Source organism: Vicugna pacos, chromosome 23, assembly GCF_048564905.1.
Source record: "Vicugna pacos chromosome 23, VicPac4, whole genome shotgun sequence".
NCBI classification, from domain to species: Eukaryota; Metazoa; Chordata; class Mammalia; order Artiodactyla; family Camelidae; genus Vicugna; species Vicugna pacos.
The window spans coordinates 16,299,262-16,323,271 of NC_133009.1; the positions used below are offsets into that span (position 1 = coordinate 16,299,262).

The 24,010-nt window shown below is 36.7% G+C and overlaps 1 protein-coding gene across 1 annotated transcript in view; it reads right to left on the minus strand.

Moving 5' to 3' along the window:
* HMCN1 (hemicentin 1) overlaps window positions 1–24,010 on the minus strand; it is a 400,921-nt gene that overhangs the window by 295,073 nt on the left and 81,838 nt on the right. The window contains exon 2 of the mRNA XM_006198786.4: window positions 15,261–15,331. Within this exon, the coding sequence (XP_006198848.1) occupies window positions 15,261–15,331 (71 nt within the window). The remainder of the gene's footprint in view (window positions 1–15,260; window positions 15,332–24,010) is intronic.

The window sequence follows — 24,010 nt, forward strand, 5'->3', positions numbered from 1 at the left end:
ACCCAGTAAGTAAGGGCTCTTTCTCAAGAAGGAAATCAGTACTTGATGAAAGGGATAAGGTTTTATCTTTAAACTCTGGAGATTCTATTTGATTCTCCTATTGGGGCTTTCCCGAGGCTCCAGACAGTCTCTGATTCTGATACGGGTGTCTTAGGCACCACAGATTTAATCAGGGTCATAAGAAACCAAGCATAAGGATTGTTTACACTTTAGCCTGGACCGCCTAAAGAATGTTTTCTTGCACTGGATCCCACTGAAAACTTACAGCCTTTAAAATATCACTTACTGAATGTATTGGAAAAGAGCACCAACTATTATAAATTACTTCTAAAACTGAGATACCCATTAAACATTCTGTCACTTTCTCAGTGGTAGGGGGCTGGATGCTGTAGTCACCTGATCTTCACTTTTGAGAAGATAACAGCTATCGACCCCCAGAAATCTTACTGAGTTAGTCCCTTCTACTTTTGCAGTAATTATCTCCTAACCTCTATTACTTATGTGCATTTTATGCCATTTAGTTTAATATCGTTCTCAAAAACCTGTATACTTGTATCCGCAGACTGTACCTATCTCCTGAATTCCAATATTCCATTTTCCAACTGCTTGTTAGATATCCTAGACGTTTTATGGGCATTTACAATTCAACACATCGACTATGGGAACTCATTATGGTCTCCCCCAACCACAAAGTCCCTATTTTTGTTAATGGTACTTTAGTTCAAACCTGAGTCATCTATGACTCCTCCCCTCGTCCGTCACCTAATCAGTGTTCAAACCATCTTCCTTCCACATACATCATGGATCTGTCCCTTCGCTTCCTCTTGACTTCCTACAATCCATTCTTCTTATTAATTATATTACAAGTATAGCCTCCTATCTAATCTTCTGCTCTTCCTACCACCAAACTTTAGTTTTCCTGAAGAGTCGTCTATATCACATTCTTTAAAATCTTTCACTAAATACTGTGTTGAATCAAATTATCTTTCTAGCTTTCTGTCTCCTTCTGCTCCTTCTTCATAAAGTGCTGAGTCTATTTTCCTGTTCTTTAAATACGCCCCTTGCTTCACACGTTCATTCCTTTAGCACTTTCAAGCAAATACTCTTTCTACTGCTCCATCCCCACCATCAAGCATTCCTCACCAATGTACACATGTCTAAAATCTCCCATCTTCCATAAGCTCTTTGATGGCAGGGACTGTGTGCCAAGTCCTTGAGTCCTTGGTTCATATCATTTGCTAACAGATAGTAATCACTGAGTAAATATTTGCCAAATTGAACTATTTTCCTTCCAAGGTTGAGCTCATATACCTTCCCCTCATTAAAATGTTCTCTTTGCTCCCATTCAGATATACTTCCTCACTCTTCAGATCTACTCTAACTTGCTATATTCTTTAATAATATATTTTCCCTTCATATAATAGTTATTTGGGGGGATTCTGGTGTGCAACAAATGCCCCTGAATGAGTATTTGCATGTTAGGAAAGTCGGAAACAGCTATTGGGCACATTAGTAACTCTGGTATGCTGGACAGGAATAATTTTTATTTGCAGTCAACTTTGCATCCAGAGATACATGCTAGGAATGGCAAGAATGAGAAACCATGTCCAGTTACTGAATGAAGAACAGTCTTTGAGCCACTTGACTTGCATTCAGATTTACTCTCAGAGGACTCAGGGATGATCATCCCTAAACATTACCCAGGAGCAGATTCTAGAGACCACGAGAGACCTTGGAAGTTATTATGTTATAATTATATTGACTACATATTGATGTAATTAATTAATTCATCTCATTGAGATCCCTCCATAACTTCAGGCTCATCCTAAAACTTGAATGTAGCCCTAAAAAACATGTATTGAAACTGGGACCTCTCAAGTCTTTAATTCAGTATATTTTCATTCTGTAAATCTAAATAGAACAGTTTCGAGCCCATATTAATAAAACCAATATATCCAACAACATTCACTTTAAGTGTTGGAATCACCTTATTCTCCTGGAAAAAAAGAAAAAACAACACCTTTGTGAAACACTGCAACTCACATATATAATGCTTAGTACTGGCTAATATCCAAAGGAAAGAGTGAGACGAGCTGACACACCTCTAACTCCACAACAATTTCACAAATACAGTTGCAAACGAAACACATTCTTTTTGTTTCTTGAACTCTTTCCTATCAGACTCTCCAAAATGAACTCTTGGACTTTTACGGAAGAACAAGCTCTCAAAGCAGCCAGAAAACTGGGTAATGCCAAGTCAGAAGCAAACGTTCTGACCCACGTATGTCAGAAACCTGTAGCTTACACACTCCTTAGGAGTGGACTGTGTAGCCTAATTTTTTCCTGCTGTGTAAATGTGGAAATCAGTGTATTCTTTACAATAAAAATGATTATTCTGCCTTAAATTTCACATTAGCAGACAGGTTACATTATAATCATATTGATTACATATTGATACATAAGTTGTTCTTAGGAATAAAACTTTCTTCTTCCCAAAAAAGTACAACATTTTTAAATTATCACCTTACTGCTTACAGTGGATAACTGAAAATTAAAAATAAGTGTTAACATTAATTCATATATTAGTGAAACTATTTGTCTATCTCATTGTGGATGTAGGTTCCTGAAGAGAGAAATAACCTGCTTTTTCCCAAAATAAGTTAACATATGATGGTAAGCTCCCTATCTAATACTTCAGTTTAATTTTCTAATCATTTCAAATCATAAACAACCATTAAAATGACCTATAAAAGGAAGATTTTTAGATATGTGCTAATAGTAGCTACTAACTCATGTGGCTACTGAGCACTGAAATATGGCTAGTGAAATGGAGGAACTGAAAGTTTTATTTTATTTTAATTAATTAAAATTTAAATTAAAAAACTGAAGTACCATTTTTTATCCTGTTAAAACATGTTAAAATAATATTTTAGATATAATAAGTTAAATAAATATATTATTAAAACTAACTTCAAATGTTTTTTTAAATTACAAATCTGGTTCACTTTATATTTTTGTGAGACACCCCTGCTTTAGAAGGATACATTTGGTTTCATTATGTAGGCTCCGTTCTAGACTGTTACCTGTAAGGTTGTTGCTTTTATCTAACTCTTCCTTGAACTTTGCTTCCTAGAAGTTATTAGAAACAAAACTCAAGTTTCTATAATTTACTAAGGTCTAAAAATCAAGCTACAACCTAGTCCAAAAATCTATAAATCAGCTATTTTGTTTAAATATATATACACACACACAAACACAAAGCTCATAAAGGCTTTACATATTTACATAAACATAGAAAATGTCTCGGAAACTTAACTCACAAGTTTGCTAGTCATGTTTCCCAAATCATTAACTGATCTTCTCATCATTAAATTAGGCTAAAAGCTAAATTAGCCAGAATAGTCCAAAGAGGCCCACTGTCAAAATGTTCATGTTTATAAATAAGCCTCACAAAGTCAGATACTTCAGGTTAATTTGTGTCAAACTCATGTACAGATTACAAAATTAGGGTAATGGGATTGTGACTGAAACTAGAAAAAATACTTTTAAGTTTTTAGTTCCAAACTTTTAAAAAAGGTAGTCCTTCAGAAGTCTTAACATTTTCTCTTTTAGCCTAAACACCAATGGGGAAAAAAGTAAAGTAATAGTCTGTACAACACCTGTGATGGAGAAATTTAGAACTCAGGAACTTGAACTTATGAAAAGCCTCATTAATTTAACTGGTACTTCTGTTGGTAACAAGACACCCTACTTGTACTCACCCAATGGATATCAACTTTGAGACCAGCACAGACTATTTGTGCTTTGTATCAACTGATGAGTTAAGTATTATTTTTAGCACATTTTATTGACAGAGCACTAAATCTTGAAAACCCCTTTCTCAGGTGTCACACAACCAGTAAGTGAAAGAACATGGATTTAAACTCAATTCTGCTTGGCCTAAGGGTTCAAGCCAACTCCAGCGAAGGCTTTTATTTCCTTCATCAACTCCTGTGACTACAAATTGCTTGTCAGGAACGAAAGATCTTCATTCTTCTGGATGCCCACAGAATATTGCTCCTTCTTTTTACAGCATTCACTGAGCTGCATTCATAATTTATCTGCTTCCTCCCACTAGATCTTTGTTCTTTGGGAAACTTCGCATGTGTTCCATTGTTGTTTGATGAATGAATGGATAAATCAATGATTAAGTGGGTAAGTGGGTGAATGAGAACATGCAAAGCAATCTTGACTCAATCTAGACACACCTGCTGTGTTCAGTCTGCACGTCACTCAAACCTAGCCCATCTCATTTCCAGAGCTAAGTCTCCTAAAAATGCAAGTGCCAAAAGTTGCTCTTTAACCAAGAAAAACATACATGAATACATATGTGTGTATATATAAATATTCCTAGTGGTATTTAAAACTAACTCCCACGTCTCCTTTCCTTCCCTCTCTCCCCTCCCACCCTTGCTCTCTCCCCCCACCCTCCCCCTCCTGGCATCATGAGATCAAGTTTAATACTTAACAAAAGAAAACAATACAGCAATGCAAATGTATACCCCAAAACCACATAAACCTGCACATATACATGAAGATGAAAGCTGTGAGGGACATGAAGTTGCAGAATGTATTGAACTGAATCGTTCCTTAAATGCATATTAAAGGGCCTGATTGTTAACTTTGTGTTTTTATTTGAACTCTGAAATATAATTAATTTGTACCAGTAGATACAGTCACCATTTTATCTCTATAATTCTGCTGATGACTATAATTTACTAAGTTGCCAAACACACTTCAGATAGAAAAAAAATGTGTACCAGAAAAACAAAAGCATGTGACCTTTCACAGGAAACACTGCTTTTAGAATTAAAGGAGGGGGGAGAAAAAACCGTAACCTCAGAATTACAATAATTATGTTCAAAAAATAAATTCCTGGAAAGCAAGATTAAATAAGAATGAATAGAAATCCTATCAGTCAAGGGAGTAAGTAATAAACCAGATTATCACACGGTCTTTTCTAATTACACGACAGTGTGGGAGCAGTACTGGAATAAACTGAACCTTCAAACCCCGAGACGAGTTGGAGAAAAATGAGGTCCTGTCCAAAGCCTAATGGGAAAATGCTTATCAAACGAGGGAGAGAGAAGGAAGGAGGCTAATCTCAGAGCACGCCCTTGCCCCTGCCTTATTTCTCTTCTGGTCAACCCATTTCAATTCTTCTATTCTCATCATCCATTTTCACTGAACTGCTGTTTATATCAATTGTGTCCCAGGTATGCCTAACTCTAAGCAATCAAAAAATAAAACATTTTTGATAGGCTCATGCCTGAGTCCAAAAGAATATCCACTGGCATTGCAATATTTACCCTGCTTCTAACGTGACTACAACCCACTAAGCCTAGCTTCAGAGTCAAACTGTACTCCTTTCACGTGGTACACCCACTGTTTTAAATAATGCCTTACTTGCTGCATTTGCCCTTTACGTTATAAAATTTAGGAATGAAACTCAGTCGCACGCTGAACAAAAGTTGACAACTCTCAGTTCTCTTCCTTAAAACACAGTTGTGCAATTCTACAACCAAGAAAACAGAATGTACATGTGGAAATCATTAAATTACACTGAATTTAATTTAAAGTTGCTTCCAAGCAAGTATAAATCAGAACGACTGTAGAATTCTAATGCATCAGTGACATTTGGTCTTCATCACTTATAGAAAATACAGCAGGGATGTGCAGAGAGACAATCAGAGTATTTCAGAGTTCAGACTTCTAATCTCCATAATCAAAACAAGAAGCTGCTACAAACCAGGCAGTCCATCATGCTGCCCTTTACTCGTCTGAAGAAGGTGGAATCCAGATCAAGGCATCAAAGAACCGCAGACCTTGATTCCAGGAACATTAAAGGGTAACAACTACAACCTTTTCCAGGTTTTCACGTTAGCCCCTGTCAGTAGTAAGGGTCTAACTCTTCAACAACTGATCTTTCCATTTGCTGGAACTTATTTCATGCTGGGTCTTAAAAGGAGATTCACTTCACTTCCATTTAAATAACAATAAAAATACACCAGGTACCAGGCATTCAATATCTTGATTAACAAGTCAGGAAATGGCATACCTTCATACTTTAAAACATGTCAAAAGCTTCACAACTGACATGAATTATAATGGACCTTGGTCCTTTCAAGAGGGAAAAGGCATGGAGGCAGCCAAGCACAGCAAAAGACACCACTGTCTAGCTTCTAGTGAGCAGAAGGCAGGTGGAAGTGTGCAGGGTTAACTGCAGGCAAAAATGGAAAACTGCAAAACGATACTGCAGAATTCTCAGTATCCACTTCAGTAATTCCCCCATTCTCTGCACTTAGAGACTTCCTTCCTCCCTCCCTTGAGGATTCTGCACCTTTTTATTGGGACCTTTTCTTCTCCCCTCAGATTCAGCCGTTCCCCTGGTCCCCGGGTGGAATGGACTCCTGGTCTCCCATCAGACGGCTCTCCTGTCTGCTCAGCGGGAAGGAGCCAAAGAGGGCAGGAGCACAGACAAGGAGTCCTAGTGGGCAATCTCCACTCGCTTACCCAAGGACTGGGCACTTCCCCTGCTTGCACCTCCTCTGGGCTGCCTTCTTTCCCCCGTCTTCTCTCTGCTATGACCCTTTTCTGTCTTTCGTCTGCACTACTCAGATTCTACTCCTTCACTAAAATCTTTCTCTGTTCTGCTCCAACATTCACATATGGATTTTATATGCTTTCCAGACATCTGGCATTATCTTTGTTACTGAGAAGTTGAAGGAGGTTGCAATGTTTATGATTCTTTTTATTTAGTGTGATAGAAATTTATTTGTGCTGTGTACGTCGTATTAGGTCTTGATAAAAAAAACTATCAGTAGAGTATTTTTATTAATAAAATCATTATAATTTATAAACATTAATATTTATATGGAAGCTTGAGATAGGTAAGTTTTGTTTTTTGTGTTTTGGTTTTTTTAAAGAACTGGTAGTCATTAAACAACACTGGTGAACTAAGATCTAGGCCATCTCAAAAGAAGATTAACGTCGACAGAGTAGATAGATGAGGATTTAAAAAAAAAAACATGCATATGAAAGAATGGAGACCTGGTTTAAAGTTTGTATAAGGAAACCTGAAGGACTTAGCAGGAGACTGGGTTATGTTTGCCAAAGAAAGCCCTTATCAGCCTCAAACACCAACAGAGGCTCCCAGACATTCTCCACAGGAGGTCCCCAGGTATCAACTGGTGATGAAGGCCAGTGCTATCAAATCTAACTGATGTTAGTTCACGTCTGAGGTACTGACAGGCTCCTGGAAGGGATTCAAACATCTGATGGAGTCACTGAACAAATAATACTCAGAACTCAGTACCAAAACCAAGACTCCACAATTCCTCTTGAGACCTCTTCAAGGCCTAACAAGAAAAAAAGCTTCCTGAGAACTGCTTCCGATCAATTTGGATTGAGAAGAAACTCTTTGGTTTCCTTTATACACATTTTGTGAAAGTGAGGTTTATAGTTTTTTCTAGGAGTGGTGGCTTTAGATCAAGAAACATTCTCCCAAGAAAAACATTTTGACCTCCATCCTTACCATCACCTAAAAGCTAACAAAATCAGATACAGTACTTATTGTGGGGAACAGAATAATCCTTCGGTTGGCTTAAGAGCATGAATGGAGTAAATCCAGGTATCCCAGGTCAGTAGATTCCTCTTCCTAAATGTTATTCTGTCACATATAACTGCAATATTTACTTGACAATGACTCACGCATTTACCCTGAAGAACATAACGGCACGTTCACACTTTAAAAAGAAAATCAAGAAATGTCCCATCATTATCCACACCCACCCTCTTCTGTGTGTGTATTCTGCTTTGAAGAAGCAATCCAACAGTCAGAATACCCTTCTGTACTCTCTGTCCTTTGAAGTGCACACAAAAGATCACTAAGAAATTAACCAGCTATTTGCTTCTGGACAGGTACCAGAATGGGTGGCTAGAAAAGGGCCAGTCATTCCCACTCAGTGCCCTCCATTCACTTATCTTGGTCCCCATCCTGCACTCCCTGGTGATACAGGATTATCTGTCCCTCAGAGAATGTATTACTCTAGCAGAAAACTCTAGCAGCAAACTAAAGTTTTAATAGATGTTTTGTTCAGGTCCCGGAAGTTTCAGCTCTAACAACAGAAATAATCAAAACCACCTACCAATGTGACTACAGTATAAACACTACCTTTCAGTCTCTTACAATGAATCTTCTTGTGTCTCTCCAAGGTGATTTCTGAGGTCACACTTAAATAAGCTTACTACACTACGTAGCAAGAAGACATGCTGAGCAAAGTTAGTAACTTTCAATTTACAATTTGTCATTTGCTGCTCAGTAACTTTAGGTGAGCCAATTACTCAGTGACCGGAGGTAGAAGAGGAAGTAAAAATCTTTAAAAAAAAAAAAAAATTTGTTTCGTTGAGAATGACACCAGCCCTAGATCTACATTTGTCTTTAATTCTCTACTTTCCTACTTTGAAGTAAAACACAAAGAGAACTTCTATAAATAAATGTTAATTTGATTAACTTAGTAAGGTTACTTAAACCAATATTTAGAAGGAAAGTAGCAAAGTGATAAAAAGGACACTGGCTTTGACATTAAATATTTCCACTTCTGAGACCAGCTTTGCTACTTGCCAGTCTGATGACCCGAGCATGACATGTTACCTAGTATCTCAAAGCTTCAGTCTGCTCACTTATAAAAAGGAACAATAATATATGTGTGGGTTTAAATTAAGAAGATGACCCTAAAATACTTGCAAAATCTTTCACAAGACACGTGTTCCGTAATTGTTGTTCACTTATGGTATAATTACTAGGTGATTATGTCCATTTAAAAAATCTTTGGGGTACTAGACGTAGTAAAATATTAATAATAGTAACAATAGCTAACATTTATTAAGTCCTTACTTTCATCCAGACACTAGTTCTACCACTCTTGAAGCATTTACATGTATTATGAGTTGTATGTACTGCACTCTATCTTACTTCCTTCCCGAAATTAAATACATGCCAATCCTCCTGTAAAAGTGCACTATATATATATATATGCATTTATATATGTATATATATATACACATATATATGTATTTATAAATCAAACACATATTAAGAAGTCTTCAATGAAAATAAAAACTGCTTTCTTCAGTTGAATCACGTCCACTACCAAACATGAAAATCACAACTTTTATAGCTCTATATTACATCTATACTTATGCTGATATATAATCCTTTCTCTTTTCTTATTCTAGTAAATTTCTTTTCTTTTTTGCTTTCTTAATTTTTTGTTATATACCAGTTTGATTTTTTAAATTCATAAAGAAGATTTCTCTATAAATCTAGAAACAAGAAGGACACTTTTATATAGTAGCATGATTTAGAGTGCTAGAAATCAAATAAAATGTATACTACACGGACATCATAAATCAGCATTACCTCATCCTCTTTGTTAAAACAGTCGTTGCCTCTCTGGCGATGGTTTTTCATATTCTCTATTGGCAGTTAATTCTAACATCATTCTATTATCTAACAATTCTAACATCATAATTCTAACATCAACTATTCTTATAATACAGCAAACCACTTCTCCCCTTAACCTCAGCCTACTATAGTTCGTCTATTTATTCTCCTGTTTCTGTTTAAGAATGACAATAATTGGATCTTACCATGATATTCACAACTCTGTCCTGTTGCGCTGTGACAATGCTGTTCTATGCATTTTCACTCTTATTCTTACTTTTTTTAGGGTCAATTTTAGTAAAAGACTTCAAAGAGAAATTAAATTATGTGAGAAGCTTTTCAGTTTGGGTGATCAACCATCTGTACGAAAAAATCGTAATTCCATTATTGTAGAAATATCTTCCTTTTTTAAAATTTCAAATGTTTGACTAATATGCTTTTTTGTTCTTTAAAACGTTTGGATAAAAGGCTTGAAAGCATATCACTGCCAACACTATTTTCTAAAACTTAACAAGCTTTATAGTTTCTTATAAAGAATGTGACCTGAGGCAGGACTTAGCACTGAATATTTACAAGGATATTAATTCCCAAAGCTCTGTGTGATTTGAATACCATTGTTATCATTTGTTTTCCCTTCTTGTCTCCAGAGAGAAAGCTCCAATGCTTTTCAAGTTTCTTCTCTGCATTCCAGATGCAAGAGGATGAAGGAAAGTGATATTAATGTTATAAATGTAATGATTTAAATTTAGTGATTTTTTTTCTCCATTTTTCCTGGAAAATTTGAAATTGCTTTTTCTCAAGTTAATTCCACTGCTCTAGAAGAAAAACAGCTGAGCCTAGTAAAAAGTTAACGGGCAATTATTTAATTTATTGAGACTAAATTTACTTGTTTTCAAAATGATTAAAGTGTGAAGGGAATACTTTCGAAGGTTTTTTTTTTTTTAATCCAAGTTAATTTTAAAAAGACAGGAACCCTTGTTGCTTTTGATATCAGTGATTTGGGGGGAAGTTACTAAAAATGGTAGAAGGGGAACTAAAGAAGGGTCTGGAAATTACACACAGAACAAACTTTGGTATCTCATACTAAAATTTTATGAAGTTTGTGAATTTTAGTTTCTCAGAGCGATTTACAAAATAATAAAATGTTCTCCAAGCAAACACTGAAGAGAAAACAAAATGTATTCTTTAGGTTAGGTGTTAATGTAGCCTAGAGGCTTTCATATTTGACACTTACTTGATGACATTTTTTACTATTGATTTAAAAAGGAATGATTCACTAGAAGCGTTGAAAATAAAAATACTTCTGTGTTATCCTCAATGTCAAAACAGTGCCCAGTTTTGAACAAAGAGGAAAAGTAAATATGTCACTTCTTCCCTGGCTGGTTGTTCTAAGTAAGCATCCTCTTGGATCACAAGACAAACAAAATCAAATCCTGTAAGATGCAGACTGTCCTAGAGGAAATCTTCAGAGAAATGGACACATACTTTCATTCCCCCAAAAAAGATTATCTTCTTGAACAGAATTACTATATGGCTCTATAGAGTATCTGTACCAAGTTCAATTTCGGAGCTTGGAGGGGGAGGGCTCTGGGGAAGGAATCAATGGAGCATGAGTAAGAGCCATGATCCTTCATCCTGGCGACAAATGGAGCCAGAAGGATAAGGGCACTTCCTAAAGATCCTTCAGAACAAAAGAAAGGGAGAGGCAGGAAATCAGGAAGTGCCAGTGCCAGATCCACAGAGAATGCAGGCGTTTTCATTCTGGCCAGATTTCCAAACACACAGCCGAGCTGTATTCTTGCAGAGACGAAAAGAATAAATACAGTAAGTCCTTCCCTAACATTCTATCAGCTAGAAATCTCCATGACTTGGCCCTCCAGAATCTTTTTAGAATGAAAACTGACAGTTAAGTTCTTTAAGGTATCTTTCCTACCACCAAGTAAAGTTCGTATCATACTTGATATAGTTTTACTATTAAAAATACATTTTTAAAAGAAACCACCCTCATATGACATTCATTTATTCAACAGCTATTTAAGGCTATTCTACTGCAGACCCTGGTTCATCCCACAGGTGGCCAGAGGCTCTTGACCTCGGGAGTTCATGATAAAATACGAGAACATAAAAATTTTAACAGCCAGGACAATATGATTTTTAAATCCTATGATCCAGGTACAGGACAGAAACTTCTATGTAAAAGTTTTTTCAAAGGATCTGGACATCCAAAGTGGCAAAGAATTTGCTATATCAAGGAGCAGAAAAATAAATAAGCATCAAGACAATGACTGAAAAAGAATGATGTGGTGTAAGAGGAAGCAAATGGAGGATTAATAAAAAGGTTATCAGAAGAAATTTAGTAACACAGAACAGTAGCCAAGGGATGACTATATAAACCTATGTAGATATTTATGAAACATTATTCAATTTAGTATGTAATTTAAAAGTAGAGATGCACAATAAACCAATCATGATAGAATACACATTTGGAAGCTTTGAATTTTCTCACACTATGTCCCAGTTATGCTCATACCATATACAGTTCCAAATCAAGTCATTCACCCAACAGTCAAGGTGATCAAAGCATTAAACTTCAAACTCTGTCAGGACTCTGCTGATCTGTACATAGTGGTCATTCTTTCATTCATCAAAAAGTGAGCATGTTCTATCTACCAGGTGTTTTACTAGGGTTAAATAAGACAGGGTGCTTCAATGTGAAATCCCATCTACTCTGTGCCGGAGAGATGCAGTGAGATACGACCAAGCCTGGAGGACAGGCAGCAGGATTCTCGGAGGAAGTGGTATTTCAGGTGAGACTCTGAATATAGGATTTTAATCTAGGTTAAGGGCGCATAGAAGTGAGGGCAGGACAAAGAACAGGAACTTCCTATACAAGGAGAACAGCAGGTTCAAAAGCCCCATGGGGAGGTGGGTGAGGATACAGATATGGGGGTGTTCTATGCAAGCCCCCTAGGGCAGAGCTCTGGGCCCAAGACAGATAATAGTTCAAGATAGGGTGAAAAGGAAGACAGGTCTCAGGTCACTCAGAACCCTGGCAAGACTCTGATGAGGTGGGGGTAGGAGATGAGTGAACGGAGTATTAGGGGGAATTGTTCTGAGATGTATTTTGAGATCATTTTGTCTGCCTGTCAGAGTAGGGAAGGTCTCGAACATAAAAGTAAGAATAAATGCAGGAAAATCACCTAGGTATGAAGAAGCAGAAGGCTTCCATTGGTCTGTGCCTGTGTGTGTCAAACAGTGAGATAACTTATTAAGTGCTCAGAGTAGATCACTCAACTTTTTTGCACAAGTTTAACCTACAGGTATAGTCATTGGGTTAGGTGGTGCCAACAGAAATGGAGAGAAGTCATTTGATTTAAAAAAAAAAAGTTATTTAGAAAATTAAAAACCAAGACTTGATGGTTTGAATGTAGGGGGGAAAGGGATAGGTAAATTAAGGATGACTCAGATTTTTGGTAGTATAACCAGAATATTACAGGTATCACTCACAAAGATAACAGAAGACAAAGAGCAAGGATTTAAGACCAAATCTGGGGCAGCAGAAAGGGAATATTAGTGAGTTTCACTGTAGAGGGCCACTGTGTCATCCAAGAGAACGATATAATGGTCTATTTCTCAGAGGAGAGGTCTAAGCTAGAAACATATTTATGGGTATGAATGATTTTTCCTAAGGAGAAGATATAAAACGAGAGGAGAAATGAGACCAGATTCAAAACCAGGATCATAAACATTTAATGGGCCAACTGGAGGAAAATGAGCTGTTTAGGAAACTAAGAAAAAGTGGTAAGAAAAATGAAAGAGTAGGTCAGGGAAGAGAATGTCTCAAGGAGGGCGAGGCCAGTATTGCCAAGGACTAAAAGATAGTCACCTGGTGTGCTGACAACTGAAATGTTTGCACTGTATGCAGCAAAACAGAGATCATGTGTCAGCAGCTAGTGCTATCGGATGGAGTGGTGGTGTGGGAACCAGACTGAAATAGACTGAAGAATGAATGAAGAAGAGGTGTGAGGAAATGATGGCAGTGAATATGGACAACTTTCTTAGCACTGAAGGAACCGAGAGAGGTAAAAGGTGTTATTCGTAAGAGGATTTGGGGAAAAGAAAGATTTGTTCTTATTTATTTTGTCTTGCTTTTTATGGTTTGGTTTGCTGGGATTTGTTTATTTGGTGGGGGGTGAAACATATTTAAAAGTAAATGGGTACCCTTAAGCAATTGAAAGAAACAGTTTGATAGCGTTAAGATCCTGAGAAAGCCAAGGAGCTGTAGAAAATGAGAAGAGGATGGGTACCGGATGTAGGCACATTAAGTGCTAGATAAGGAAGCAGAACCCTTCCCTTTGTATGTGTCTGTTTATGAAACAGTGAGATGACTTGATCAAAGGAGATCATTAGCTGAAATAGACAGTAGTGAAAGGGTGATGGGATGGAAGTTGAAGAATAGACAAGATCTGAAGCCTTCATTGGGAGGAATGGGAGATGTAATTGACCAAAGAAACACAGTAGGATCATGGAAGTTTTGAGAGTCCAGGGAGACAGGTGGTATATATTTACAGCAAAATAAATATTCCATGTTCTGAGATTTCAACAGCATTTGGCCATCAGTGGATATAATGGAGGCCATTCAGGAATGAGGTTTTGCCTTTTGAAAAGAAAAGCAATAAACAAGAAAGAAAAACAGTGTCTTTGAAACGACAGGACTCAGAGCTACAAGAAGGAAAGTGAAAAAGGAAAGCTGATAGCCTGGGAGACAGGATAGGGATCAATGAGTGTGAAGGAACAGCCATAGCATAAGCAGCCACACCAACAAGCAGTGGACAGATGGCTGCTGTTGGAGATCAGATGCCTGAATCAGTGATGTGAGAGATGCAATGGACTAGGGTGATAAGGTCCAGAGAGTGTATGTGAATAGAAGACTGAGATGGAGTAAAGAAAAGGTCATGGAAGAGGACTAGCAGATCAAGGAACTGAGGGGAGGTCCTGATAGTTCATTCCCCTAAATGCTGAAGTGCCCTGGAATGATTGACGGCAGTCCTAAAGGGCAAAGGTAGCCAAGGATCCAGGTACCAAGAGCTTAGATAAGTGATGGGGAGTGGCCAAAAGATCTGCACATGACTTCAACAGAGACCACCCAGGGAGGGTGGGACAATAAAACAGGCTCAAGGGAGCAATTTTTTTCAATGAATGGATTTGGGAATAATGACCTCCAAGCAGCAATGAGGAGAAGATGCCTATCAGGCCTATCTTCAAGTCCTGTTTTCAGAGTAACATTTAAATCAATTATTCATCATCTCTAATAATAAAATTAAACTTACAGTCAAAAAATGTATATAGTTGACCAATAGCACAGAATATCAAAGTTACCCTAATTACATCATCACATACATCATATGTTCCTTATGATTCTCGGTGAAAGGTGTCACCCAGAGCAGGTGTCAGTACACTTATTCTGTGAAGGATCATAGAGTAAATGCCTTAGGCTTTGTTGGCCACTGTGTCACAACTATGGAGTTTCATCATTGTTGCATGGAAACAGGCAGACAATGCATAAATGGAGGTGATATTTTGAACCCAATCTGCCCAATTTCCGTATCTATCATTCAATTCATTCAGGACTCAAGTGAGAAAAAGAAGTGATATTAGAATTAAAACAAAACAAAACAGTAGTTACTACTTTCAGATTTAAAAATAAAGAAAATCAGCCAGAAGTTCATGATTTTCCTTTCCCCTCAAAAAAATAAAATTGAAAGCAAGCACTCACCTGAACATACAGTTCTCTGAGTTCATATTGGAATTTCTTGGGATCTGTGGTAACTGTCACTGGGCCAATTTCTGTGGAGATAAAAGTGATACAGGTCAATAAACAGTGATTAGAGATTTTAATGTGCTTGTATGCACAGATGTCTTTTTGCTGTGCACTACATGGTTATTTATCAATAAAAAAGTCAGCAAAACAACAAAGACCACGTCTCAATTTATAGTTACCAAAGAACAATTATAATTTGTTGTAAATTATGCATAATTAAGGAGTAGATTTTTAGCCCTGGGAAATGCAAAGGAGCAGTCAAAATAGTCAGAGAACAAAGAGTCGGGAGACCCCAACTTTCAAGCCCCCTTTTACTCTCACCAGTCAATGAATATTTATTTAACACCTACTTTGTTGTTGAACTCTAAATGAATAACTTATTCATCTTATAATTCTGTTTTCTCAACTATAAATTGTGAATTGATCTGTAACTTTTGGGTCCTAAGTCCAAATATGTTTAAATTAAGAAGTTTAATACTAAACAGAAAGAAAACAAGCGACCCTTCATTGTCTACCCACAGGGGTTTTAAGAGCCTGCAGAAGCACAGATATGAGGACAGTAAAAATTCAAGAAATAGTCCCTATCACGTCCTTCATCATGGCTGGGGTCCTATCCCTCACTATCACCATTCTCCTGAGCTGGCTTTGACCACCACAGTTACCTTTGGGGTCACTGCTTCCCTCAAGACTCGCTAATAAACTGCACAAGCTGCTGTTTCAAACAGAAACAGGTAGGGACCATTGATATCCTGGAAAACCAAGACCTAAGTCAGGTGAAGAGAAGGAGCCCAGATATCAGTGTGGTGTAAGACAGTAGACAGACAGACAGATACAGCATGCTTATAATTATAGTAAACATTTTAATCTGCAAAGATCATTTTCTTTTAAAAAAATCAACCTTTAAAATAGATAAGCAGAAACTAGCCTTTATAGGTATCAATTACTTCCTCCCAAAAAAATCCATATATTCAAGTAATAATATTAAAATTAATCCAAGTACCATGTGCACAAACATATCACCTCAAACTCCCAGGGTGGATGAAAAGTTTTCTATTTTATCTAATAGAGATATAGGTTGCATTCAAAACGATAATGTGCGACTAAAAAACAAAACTATAAAAATACTTAACATTCCGTTTTTATAAGACATTTTTCAGTTTCAAAGGTATACTGCTAGAAAAGAAGTGTATGACTTTGAAGGATAATTAATTAGCCAGGACTTCCTGGCTAATGTTCTAAATGTGATACAAAAACAGACTATAGGATTTTAGAAATAAATGAGGTAAACTGGAAAGGAAGCATATGTCTGCCATAACCCATGTAATTTTTCTTAGAAATTACACACACAAAAAATGCCTCCATTCTTCATCATAGATTAGACACCTTGCAGTATGCAAAAGGAACAGAGAGGCAACTGGAGAAACTGTGAAAATGCAAACATCTGCATTCCATACAGAGCAGAACAGTCATTAGCTGTGTAAAAGTCAAGTCCTGAGTATATGGAAAATCAGAGAAGCCTACTCCCTCAAGACTAAACAAAGGCATACTTTGCCAAGGAATGCAAAACAGCAAAGAATATGCCCGGCCGTTACACCCTGATGTGTAAATTGTCGGCAGCACTGTCAGGTCAAGCCTCTGTGTTCCCACATGGCGTAATACTGAAATAATTCTGGAATTCAAAGCTCAAGGAGGAGAAAGGAATACAAAGACTACTACAAAGAAAAAAAAATCAATTGTATGAAAATAAAAAGTGCAGACATGTAAGAACAGTCCCTATAATAGTAATTTTAAAAACAGCCCTGGGTACATGCCTGTTCTTCAAGGGATCCAGGGAGGCTATTAAAACAGGAGGACTGATAGCCTCCAGTTAGTTATCGAGACTCAAGTGTCCACCTGTTTTCAACATAGACAGGAAATATCTCCTGAAGCTCATTAATATACATTTGTGCAAATCACACTGGACAGCTGAGATAAACCTTTTACCAGTTATGAGAAATACGCAGGAGAGGTAAAGGCTTGCCAAGCTGTCATATCCCTCCAGCTGAACGCATCCTTTCCAACTCTTTTGAATTGAATGATATGACTATTCGGCAACAATCAGCCCTCCTCCCTTTCAGGACTTGCGTCCATTCCAGTCTTTCTCTTCATTTAACAGAGCCCTGCACCAGCTGTGTCATGAGCAATTTCCTCTTCTCTTCCTTTTCGCTCATGTTGGTTTCACCCCCTGCCAAGCCTTTGATGACATTCAGCAGGTACAACTTTGTCTTCTCTTCCTGCCTGAACATGGTCCTCTACAGCTTACAGAATTAAATGGGAACTCTCCAACGCTTTCCAGGACCTCTTTTCTACTAATCCAATCTTCCAACTTCATCACACCCCTTAGTATGAAGCTACTGCTCCTCCTCACTACCCCATGGCCACTACCCTGCCGTGTCTTTCGTCTGCCCGTACCACCTTCACTCTATAAAACCTGATTTAAGTCCTTTCTCCTTGAATGTTTTGCCTTTTCTCCAATTGGCTTTAATGTTTTGATAATGTCTGTATAATAAAGACATGGGAAGAATAAAGATGTATAACATTTAACAGGATGCAGAGATCATATCCCACTTTATTCAATTAATTTTATCCAGTTGTGTACCAAAGAAATACCAAAAAATTATAATAAAACCATAGTTCTCCAAATAGAATCCTCAGGCTAGAAGGAGCATTAAAGATAATTTAGTTCAATCCTCTTATCTACAGACAAGAAAACTTGAGTTTCAGAGAAGATGAATTGAAAAATTTTGGTGTTGAAGAAAGAGATTAAGATATCTGACAATATTTCCTACTCTGAGCAATCTGCACAGCTCACTAATGTTTCCTCTTTTCCAAGACCTCCATTCTGTCAATGACTGTATCACTACTGTCTCCTTTCCTCTGGACCATGGGCAGGGCAGGCCACGTTCAGAGTGCCTAATATGACGCACACAACATCTAGAATTCTTTACTGTCACATGCCTGGAAATTATCTTTAATAGAACAAAGAAAATCACCTCTCTTGTCTGGTAGATACCGTAACTAAATACACAAAGAAACCTCACTAGAAAATGCCTTCTCAAATCTATATAACAAACATACACTGAGCACCTACTATCTATGGTTGCCACTGGTAACATAAAGATGAACATGAGCCCTGCCCTCAAAGTCCTGATGGTCTAGTGGAGAAAATAAAATTAAATATGCAATCACAGTACAATGCAGTAAGTGCAGAAACAGAAGTATGGAAACAGCAGTGTGGGAGCACTAATTCACACAGGAAGAACATTCTTGCAGACAGAACCAAGAGGATTTCAAAATGGAAATGAAAATTTAGGATTTCACATTAGAGAAAATAAGTAAGTTCTCAATTAATGCAAATCTCTTTTTAAATTCTAATGTGTCAAGTTTCTAAGGCAGTCCTGTATTTTATCAAATTACTGTGAATACTTATAACTACCCATATTGGCAAGTATTTATACAGTTCACAACACTTGGTAACAGAGTGGCTCCTTGAGAGTCTCACAGCAACCTCACGAAGAACTTAGAACAGATACAAATAACTGAAGGCTCGGTGGTAAGCCAAAGCCACCAGTCCCTTTGAAGGCCACCACAATACTGTATACCTGTAACACATGGCATCTACCACGTGTGACTGTCATTGCTGTTATGTCTCTTTCACATGGTTGTCAGCCCAAGGAGACGAAGTGTTTTACAGTACCTATAGTAGATTCTCAGTAAGTGTTTGTCAGTGAGTGTTTGAAGGCAGGAAGAAGGGAGAGAAGAAGAAAAAACAAGGTTAAGCCCAGGCCTTCAGATCCTTTATTTCATGCTCTTGTCATTACACCACAGAGCCTCCACACCACAGCTAAAGACCATGTTACGCAATCAGCACAACACCGATGAGCCAAGTGAGAAAGACTTCACTTTCCTCTTTTAACCAAAATGTGTTGTTCCCTTATCAAGTTACTGATTTAGATAATCAGCAGATACAACTTTCCCACATACAGCTTACCTTAAAGAGCAAAAGAAACATTACAGTAACATGTATTATGAAAAATGTAAGAAATATGCCATGCTTCAGAATACCACTTTTGATTTAAAAAAATAACTGTCTGAAACTCTTAAAAGTCTCTCCTCTTCCCACTAATTTTGTTATTTTCCGTTTCCTAGGGATTTATCAGATGGGTTGGATTTATTTTCAACATCTCAGCCATTGTTCTCTTAATCTGAGTTGCTGGAATGAATTTGAGAAAATAATGGAAAGAAGTTCACAATGTAGTATTTTCTTTCACTGCTTCACTTGGCAAGATCAATATCCAGTTCCTCACTTCCTTTTTCCTTTCCACCAATGGATTTCTGCTCCTTACAGTTTTTCTTTACTCAAAGTGGTTCCTTGATAATCAGAGGGCTATTCACTGCTGCCCGCTGGAGTCTCAACACTGCCTGTGAACGGGGTGATAACAGTGTTCACGATGTCTTTGCTTTTTAAAAAAAAAGAGAGCTCTTGGCTTTATAGTCATAGTAACACATAAATACGTGAAAAGGTAAAAATGAAAAATCCTCTACTGCATTATAAATTAATGAATATTTGCAAAGCATTATAAAAGCACCAAAGAAATATGCAAATCACAGAGTCTGCCTGTGATGGAAATTTAAACATAGCTGAAAACTTAAAAAAGAGCAAGCTGTGAAAGTTTAAAAGTCTAATGCAGTATCAGAGAAGGGCCAAGTGATACAGATGCAGAGGGAGAGCAAATCTTTTCAGTGACCAGAGAGGACAGAGAGACCCCTGAGCTCTAGGGAAAGGCAGGGTGAAGGCACCATCAGAGAGGAGATGGGGCATGAGCTGGGACTTGAAGAGAACAGATTAACAAAGGGAGACATCAGAGCAGAGAAGTTCCAGACACTGAGAAATGGCCTATTCAGAATGCCTTCCATGAGCTGAATCTTAACATGTCTCACTTTGTAAAAATTCTACTCTCAGTCTATTAACTTGTTTACAATTCATTTTCACAAATCAATTATAATGTCTCCTACATGCAAAATAGCTAATATAAATATCTATATATATATATCTATAGATATATATAGATATCTCCAAAGCATTAAAATTGTTTAAATAAAAATCAATAAATTATGTTTCCTGCTTTGGGATGCTACAGAGAATCAGATTAATAAGTACATTTACTTTTATTGTTCTCAATTTAGCCTATGACACAGTCTTTCCAGATTTCTCTATCCTCATTTAATTATAATGTTGCTGTCCAGCACCATTTTTAAATGAACTGCATCTAAATCCCCAAAACAGAACTGTTTCCTGACTCTGAGCTAAGAAAATGCCAAGTATTATTTCAGGATTCATTTAATTGAGTATGTTCCCACTCACATTAGAACAGGTAATTTTCAAGTGCACTTAAAGGCCCTTATGACTGTTTCAACATGAAGGGATGAACTTGGTATGTTTTATAAAATCTCAGCCAATGATGAATTCACGCAGAGCACATTATCTAATATCAATTAAACGGCATCCTGCTCCACTATCCAAAGAGATTATTCACTTAACAGTGAGTTGTATGATAACCTTAAACACATGCACTGAGTAAAACTGCAGATAATATATGCACAATGCAAGGGTCATTCCACTTGGACTGAACAGGATGTATAAAAAATTGTGGACATGACTTCAGCAATGTTACACAGCTGTTTAGAGCAGGAAGCAAAGAAGAATGCCTTCATAATTGACACAGGACTTTGAGGTACACTGAGTCGGATGTTACTACTTAGACTGGACTCTGGCCAGGGCTACAAGCAAGCACTCTTGCCAAAACAGCCATGAGATTTTTAATGGCCAACAAATTCAGAATCGCAGTTTTACCTGTAATCCTAAACATAAAATGGCATTTTAACATGAAAATAGATCCAAGAGTTGATAAAGTATACTTAGATAAGAAACCATTTTAAGTCATGCTATTTAATAAAATTTAATTAACGTGATTTCCAATGCAATCAATGTTCTCTGAAAGCAAACAAGAAGAAAATATGTACAAGAACATTTTTAAGTTTAAATAATGATACTGTTATAGGAAAATGTGTTTTAAATTTTAAGAAAAGCATTAGAATTAATTTCAAATATTTAATTGTTCTCTTAGACAATTCTTTAGCACTAATGATCTTCCAAGTAAATCTAGACATCAGTGAGAGATAAAAGAAAAATTACAAAAGGACAGATAAAATGTTAAAGAAGAAAAACTATGTTTCCAAGCCCTTAGAAAAGAATCATTAATATTGTTGAAATTTCCACTGGTTAGGAGAACAGACATAACTTGAGCACTGATTGTTGCCACAAACAAATGGATGCAGTCCTTTGATCATGTGTTCAAGGAAAATATAATTCAGTGGTCCAAAACCATATTTATAAAGTAAACATTTTATTTGCAAAAAAGAGAATCATAGACATGGGAAAAAGATGAAGATGTTTTTGTGTGTCTGTATATATGTTATGTAATGTGTATAGTTTTCCCTAAATACTTGCATTCATTTATTCATTCATTCATTCAACAAACAGGCACTTTATCCTTAAGGTTGGTTCAGATTGGCAGGAGAAAGCAAGTACATTTAAAGAGCATGGTTTTATTTCTCGAAAGGGGACATACAGATGGCCAACATGCACATGAAACAATATTATTTATTATGATACAATACGATAATTATTATAGAAATACCACAATTATTAAAGAAATGCAAATCAAAACTACAATGAGGTATCATCTCACACCAGTCAGAATGGCTATCATCAAAAAGTATACAAACAATAAATGCTAGAGAGGGTGTGGAGAAAAGGGTACCCTCCTACACTGTTGGTAGGAATGTAAATTGATGCAGCCACTTTGGAGAACATTACAGAGATTTCTTAAAAAGCCAAAAATAGAGAGTTACCATATGACCTAGCAATCCCATACCTGGGCATATGTCTGGAAAAGATGAAAACTAATTCAAAAGGATACATGCACCCCAATGTTCACAGCAGCACTATTTCCAATAACCAAGACATGAAAGCAACCAATGTGTACATCAACAGATAAATGGATCAAGAAGATGTGGTACACATATACAATGGAATATTCCTTAGCCACAAAAAGGAATGAAATAAGGCCATCTTCAGCAACATGGATGGACAGAGTTTATCATACTAAGTGAAGTAAGTCAGAAAGAGAAAGACAAGTATTATATGATATCACTTACGTGTGGAATCTAAAAACAATTAGACAAATGAACTTATTTACAAAACAGAAACAGACTCACAGACATAGAAAACAAACTTACAGTTACCAAAAGGAAGAGGGGGCAGGAGGGATAAATTAGGAGTATGGGGTTAACAGATACACACTACCATATATAAAATAGATAAATGACAAGGATTCACCGGCAACTATATTCAGTATCTTATAATAATCTATATGGAAAAGAATTGAAAACGAATACATATTATATACATGTGTATGTATGTATATGTATGTAACTGAATCACCTTGCTGTACACCTGAAACTAACACAATATTGTAAATCAACTATATTTCAATGAAAAAAGGGGAAATATTGACAGATATGAATATGTAAAATCAAGTAAAAATTAAAGTCTAAAAAAAATAGCCAGATTTGGCAATATGGATGTCATCAATTAAAGTAAATAAAAATATATACCATCTAAAAAGATCAAATTTATGTAAAAAGTACCAATCACGAAATGAAAATTCGTTAAAAGAAAAATGATAAAGAAACAAAACCAGAAGCAAATGCTCATATTTAGTTACAGTGAAAGAGATGTAAATTGTCACAAATTGGAAGTATATTGTGAGAAAGATTATTTTGTTTAATATTATCACTCAAGCCAGCGTCATATGTATGATACGACTTTAGGTATGATAAGTCTTGTAAGGATATTGTGATAAAGTCACTTCCCACTTGGTTATAATCCACCAAAAGTAAACACTGACATTACTAGGAAATCAATAAATAATGTCGGAATAGAGAAATGATTAAAAACATGATTCTCTAAATAATACTAGGCAGCAATTAAACTGTTTTTCCATGTAGAAACACAAGTAAATGTATCAAATATGAAATTAAAAAGTCAAACATAGAATCATAGGTACTTTGCTTGCAACTATCTGCAAAGACGTGTAAGTGAAGGAGAAATAAAATGGCCACACTTGGGCTAACAAACTCTTGGCTTTATGCCTACTGCTTGCTTTTAGAACGATCAGCAAGCCTGGTCCATTGTTAAAACTAAAGCAACTGATCTTACTGATTCTACTTTATTCCAGTAATAGAAAGTAATAATCATGCTTGGTCTCTGAGTCGTTCTCCAGGACAAGGCCACGGGACTGTAGCCTTACAAAATAGTCCGAAATTACCAAGAAGGCCACACCCTGGGCACTTATAAGATAAAGAGATGGAAAGAGTGACCACCACTAGCCCTTATAGAGTTGGTCATCTGGAGACACCATGATGCCACTCTGAGTTTTACTAGAAGAAAATAATTCTGTTGATTGTTGAGCAATGCTTTGTTGTTTAAGCTATGGCTATATAACCACCCCACCCCATCCCCAAGAAGGGCTCACAGCTTTGAACGCACTAGTCTGCTGTGAGACCCTTTTGCCCAGCAAAGCAATAAAGCTGCCTCTTTT